Source organism: Mandrillus leucophaeus, unplaced genomic scaffold (genome assembly GCF_000951045.1).
Source record: "Mandrillus leucophaeus isolate KB7577 unplaced genomic scaffold, Mleu.le_1.0 Scaffold37, whole genome shotgun sequence".
NCBI lineage: Eukaryota > Metazoa > Chordata > Mammalia > Primates > Cercopithecidae > Mandrillus > Mandrillus leucophaeus.
In genome coordinates this window covers 7,519,858-7,525,657 of record NW_012103920.1, presented here as the reverse complement: position 1 = coordinate 7,525,657, position 5,800 = coordinate 7,519,858, and the positions used below count along the sequence as shown (strand labels likewise).

At 36.8% G+C, this 5,800-nt stretch overlaps 1 protein-coding gene across 2 annotated transcripts in view; it reads left to right on the top strand.

Moving 5' to 3' along the window:
* Nucleotides 1–301: 301 nt before the first annotated feature.
* Nucleotides 302–5,800, top strand: part of CNTNAP4 (contactin associated protein-like 4) — a 276,153-nt gene continuing 270,654 nt past the window's right edge. Inside the window, exon 1 of one of the 2 annotated variants that reach the window (XM_011990104.1) lies at nucleotides 302–787. In XM_011990104.1, the coding sequence (XP_011845494.1) occupies nucleotides 703–787 (85 nt within the window). In that variant the 5' untranslated portion in view covers nucleotides 302–702. The remainder of the gene's footprint in view (nucleotides 788–5,800) is intronic. The other variant, XM_011990105.1, reaches the window with a different exon arrangement.

Genomic DNA, 5,800 nt, shown 5'->3' with positions numbered 1-5,800 from the left:
GACAGTTTTAGCTACAATTTCCCAATGCTGCTTAGTTATTTCTGTCTTATTTTATGCTTTTGTTTTGAAACATAATGCAATTTTACCTGGATGCACTCCCGGATAATCAGGAATAGCTCAGTATGTTGTCTGGCTCTGCCAAATGCAAGACCTCCAGAAAATCAGAAGGCTCCACCGCCTTGTCCCTTCCCCCACCCACACCTCCAGCTGGGAGAAAAGGGTTAAGGATTATTGGAAAATAGAGGAGAAGGGAGGGAGCCCCAAGGAGGCCCACGAGCGGGAGGCCGCGCCTCTGGGTGCAGCGGAGCTCCGAGCGCTGTTGTGTGTTTGGAAGGAAGGATGCTGCTGCCAATTTCGGGGACCGCTGCTGCGAGGAGTGGGCGTGGCCTCGGCGGTGTGGCTGCTTGTTAGGAAAGATGCTGAGTGCTTTTCAGTGAGGAGTCGGGGCGGTGTGTGTGTGTGAGAGAGAGAGAAAAGAGAGAGAGAGAGAGAAAAGAGAGAGACGGGGAGAGAGAGAGGGAGAGAGACGAGAGGGAGGAGGGAAGGAGAAAAGACGGAGGGAGGTGAGGAGGAAGGGAGGGGGAGAGACAGAGACCTAGAGGGGCTGAAGACCCAGACGGAGCTGGGAGAGCTACTGAGAACAGGTCTGGAGCGCTCCGAGAGCCTCTCAAGATCTTTTGGGGGAGCCCAATAAATGTGAACATGGGATCTGTCACGGGAGCTGTCCTCAAGACGCTACTTCTGTTATCTACTCAAAATTGGAACAGAGTCGAAGCTGGGAATTCCTGTAAGTATACAGCAAATGATTTAAAACTTGCAGGGGGGCTCTCTGCAAAACTTTCATTCTGTTGTTTTGATGATGATGATTTGCAGCTGGGGTTGCTGCAAAGCGTATTGCTGTAAACGAAGCATCACTTAAAAATCTTGCCAATGTGACCGGTTAACACTTGTCTCTCCTCTTGGTCTGGTCAAAATAGGCAAAGTGTCATTTCTCTTTTTGTCTACTCGCAGAATCTTACCCTCTGGTCTTTGAATATTCATTGAGAATGCCCAAGTTCTAGTAAAACATGAAATTATCATCTTATCTGGGGAATAGCCTGTGAATGTCTTCATTTCTTCCTTTTTAAAGAACTACCGAATGTTATTGGAATTATCTCTAACAGGAAAACTACCGGCAGACCTTACGTTATGCTGCATTGGCTTAGATTTCTGAAGTTTGCAATTGGGCAGACCAGTAGCTGGCTGCATCTTTAAAATGATGCAGGCTAATAACTGAAATGTACTGCAGACTTCAGGAGCACCAGCACTGGCAGAGGCGAATCTCAATATTAAGAGCCGTGCCCTCGCTGCTAAGAGAATGAGACTCAGTGCTCTCCTCAAAGAGGAGCCTCTTCCTACATTTTGCTTAAAGGAAAACCAGTCAGGTGATCTTTCAAAAGTAGGATTCCTTTGTGGTTGAATGCTTAACTCCATACATTTGTAATGGAATGTTCTGATGAAATAGAACCTATTTAGGGAAGATTGAAACCTTATTTATAATTTAGATATCATCCAGAATAATTTGGCAGACTGCCTTCATCCACTCTTTATTAGAGATGGAAAAAGTTTTAAAAGTTATCTTTGGCTTAAATTCTCTAAATGGTAGAATTTTCCCCGCCTGATTAATGACAAACAAGCTTGGCAAATGCAACTTTTTATTTTTTCTTGGATTTTAAAGGAAAAGCTCATTTGCTTTTCAAGAAATGGCTATGAGGCCTGTCCAGGAATTTATGTTGCTGCTGTATCATCAGGCTTAGATTTGGGGAAAAGAAGCAGTAATCAGGCATTTCTATGTCACATCGCTTGAGTACACTAAAGAGTTCTGATGTGGGAAAAACGTTACAAACTCATGAGCACAAGTCAAATGTCCACTCGGAGTGCCTAGCTCCTGTGATTTCATGTTTCAGTTCAGAATGAGCTCATTTAATGTCACAGAGTATCCATCACTCTGAAGGAAGGAAATTCACTCCAGGTGCTGCACATCAGATTCAACTTTAGTTTGAATGTTGAGATAATCTCATAAATCAATAAAATGTGTATAATTTCACCTAGTCAAAACCTTGGAATCTTATAATGGTAGCATTTGACAAACGTTGCAACGTACAAGCAAACAACACCACCCACACACAAATGGAAGTTCTGTAGAAAAGGCATAAGTAATTCATCTTCTAGCCACTAAAGTTCAACCAAAAAGAAAAGCACTAGAGGTCACTCTTACAATGTAAAGCACATCACCCCAAGCATCCTTCCCTCAAGAAAAGCAGAGCTTAAATCTGGCCTGTACTCAGTTCTTTCCACTAGACTATCTGTAGTTGGGTTTAAAATATATTAATCTAATTAATCGGGCTGTTGTCTATGTTTGTTTGTTTTCTTGAAGCTCAGTAAAAAGTGTAGGATGTACATCAACATTAAATAGCTTTCTTTTGCAATGTATCTCCTTAGAAAAGAAAAGGTGCTGAAAAAGATCTGAGGAGAGTGTAATATTTATGTCTGCTTGGCTCTGGTTGGATCCCTCATGATACTTAAAATTTTAGTGCTGGTTCTATATTCTTTCAGCCTTGGTTTGTTCAGGAAGTAATCTAATGCTCTTTTAAACATCTGATGAACTTGCAAAACCTACACGATTTTTCATTATAAAAAACATTTAAAGTTGGAGTTCTTGGTTACCATACATGTGGAGTTGACTGTTCTTCAAGTGTCAAAAATAAAATGAAATGACCTTATATAATTAAAGTTGCCTTTAGTAATTTATTGTGAATATTTTGACAATATGATTTGCGGCAGTATATGTAAAAGAAAATATTTCGTTTCTCAATTTCTATTTCATTTTTCAATATTTAAGAAGTATTTTCTTTTTGGAAGAAGTAAGGTCCACTTGTACCAAGCCATTGTGGAAAGTACTTCCTATGTTTCATCGTTTTTGGAAGAACAAATACCTATATGTTTCCCAGCAAGATTGGAATTTAGTGTAAGGACAAGCAACTATCAACCAGCGTATGCATTTCTAAAGTATTATAATGACTACAATAATTCTTCTGGACAAGACTTTATATTAAAAAAAAGTGAATCAGTGTTGAATACCAATAGTAAAATCAGAAACAATTGAATGTAAATAAATAAAATTAAAGGTCTGTCTCAAGTGTCTAGAAAGACCTTTTTCCCCTTTATTTACAGCTGATGAGCCAGGAACAAATCTGCCATCTACAGAGTCAGCCCAAGGTTGCCAGTTTGAAATCTTTCATGGGACAGAACTCTGCAAAACCAGTACAGCTCAGGGATTAGGTGCACCTTAATTTGAATGTTAATTGATCCAATTAAGCAGCAGGGAAACTTTACATTAGAAGGATTCTGTTCAAAGACAAACATATATGTTCACATATATGCATATGTGCTCATTTGTATATAGATATTGTGTATGTAAATATCTGTAAACTACTAGACTGATGTGCTTGCATATTTTCAGTGGCCCTGTTAAGTACTTATCTGTCTAAAGATGAAATATGTTCAGAGAACCACATTCTCTGCCTACTAGTATCCTGTCTGACATTTCAAAAGCAGTGGACTAGCCATCATTTTTTTCTCTTTGTTCTCATCAAGATGAGTTTTTAAAGTTATATTGAAGTGTCCCTTTCATCAAAGTTTAGAGATGGATCCTTGTAGAAGGGCGTGCTCTTTGAGAAACTGCACTGGCTGTTCTTGGTTTCTTTGTTTGCTACTAAGAGACGTGCATTAAGAACAGAGACATTTCTCTATTTTTTAATTGGTCTTATAAATCCAGTTTTTCAACAAGACATGGTTGAAGACGGGGTCAACTTACCCCCAAAGAAGGAATGGGTGCAGTAGTAAGGCTGATGAGAGTTTGCTTTTACTTTTACTCTTGCAGGTCATATGAGGGGGGCTCTCTAGCCACTGGTATATTGAGCCCTACTCTTGAGAATAATTAATGCTCACCAATGACTTAATTAGAAGTTAACATCTCACTGTGTTCTTTCTTTTCTCTGATGGAAATAAAGGCCATATCTGATATCTACCCTAAAAGAAGCACTGAAGGATAGGTGAAAGCAAATTACCTGAGTAGATGATCACTCTTGTGGGCCCTGGGAGACAGCTGGACAGATTCTCACATTGTTAAAACTTAACCTTGTAATTCTTTCTAGAAGCTACTTTCTTTTCCTTCCCCCCTACCCCGTCATATTTATTCCTATAGCATAAAATAACTAGAATGCAATAGTAAAGTACTGATAAAATGTAGTTCTATGAGGCAATGTATAAATGGCTAGCCCTTATAAAGGTCAGCACGTACTTTGACTCACTTTTCTAATAGCAATGGTGATTTATTTTCATCTATTCAGTCCATTTTCTCCACTTCTTATTACATGCATCTCAACAATCTCTGATAAAGGTAGCCTCCAGCTCTGGAGATAACATAACTCATGGCCAACATGAGGATCAAACCTAACTTTCACATAATACCTGGTGCTTACTCTAGGCAATAAAGATTATTTTCTTCTAAAATTAATTTTGGAATTTATATCATATATAAGCAATTTCTGTATTGGAGCTAATGAGTATATCAAGATTAAATTGATTTTTGTTAAAGAAAATAGATTAATAGAATTGTATAACATCTATTGTAAGATAATACAATATTAAACTCAGGTTGGTAAACTGTGGCCCATGGGCCGAATCTGACCTGGTGACTGTTTTTGTATGACCCATGGGCTAAGAATGGTTCTTCCATTTTTAGCTGAAAAAAATTAAAAGAAGAATTCTTCATGGTAAAAAATAATTATATGAAATTCTAATTTTATTCTTACACTCATTAGCAAACCTACGTGACAAAAATTTCTACTCAAATATTAGTATTACATTTTGAATTTTATCAATTAAATTTTATTAAGATTGTTTACCCTCTTACTATGTAACTACTTACATAAGATTCTTTACTCTATGGCACTTTATATAAAAAGTTAATTGACCCTGATTTAAATAATATACAATAAAATGATAAGACATGAAAAGTGTATAAATTACACTTCCATGATAAAATTTAGTCTTAATTATTTAGCACACAAGTACATACTCGTAAAGTTGTGGTACTGAATGCAATGCTATTATTGCCTGGAACTATAACAGAGGATCTCTTCAAGTTAATGTCTTCCTTATATGTTTTTTCTTAAAGCCTTTATTGTTCAAAAATCTTGATATTTCAGTGGGTATAAATTGTTGGTAAAATTCCCACAGTTTTAATCTCAGGTAATCGTGTTAGGATAAGCTATTCAATGAAATATATAAGTAATATAAGTTCAATGAAGTGTATAAGTAGTATAAGTTCAATTAACTGTATAAGTAATTGCAACTTAGATATTTTGAACAAAAATTCTGCTGTTATTTTACATTTTCATGAGCATAAAGTATTCCACTCTATCTTAATCAGAAACTTACATTTGGAATCAAAGATCATATGAGGAAAATGTTTTTGATAGAAGAGTATTTTTGCTCCTGTGACTTTTAAAGCAGCAGCTTTCTAAAAATTCTGAAATTGACAAACTTTCTAGAATAAACTGAAAAATAGATTTTCATTTAAGCACTGCCCACTAAGAGCTCATGATATTTAAGCAAGTGATTTTCACTTACCCATGTCAGTATGATAAATTTCTGTGTAAATGACTTGCATATTTGAAATTGTATTTACTTTAGAATTCCAGGAACTGATCTTTGGCCTCGTTTTATTTACACTATACTTTTTCCTACAGTCTTT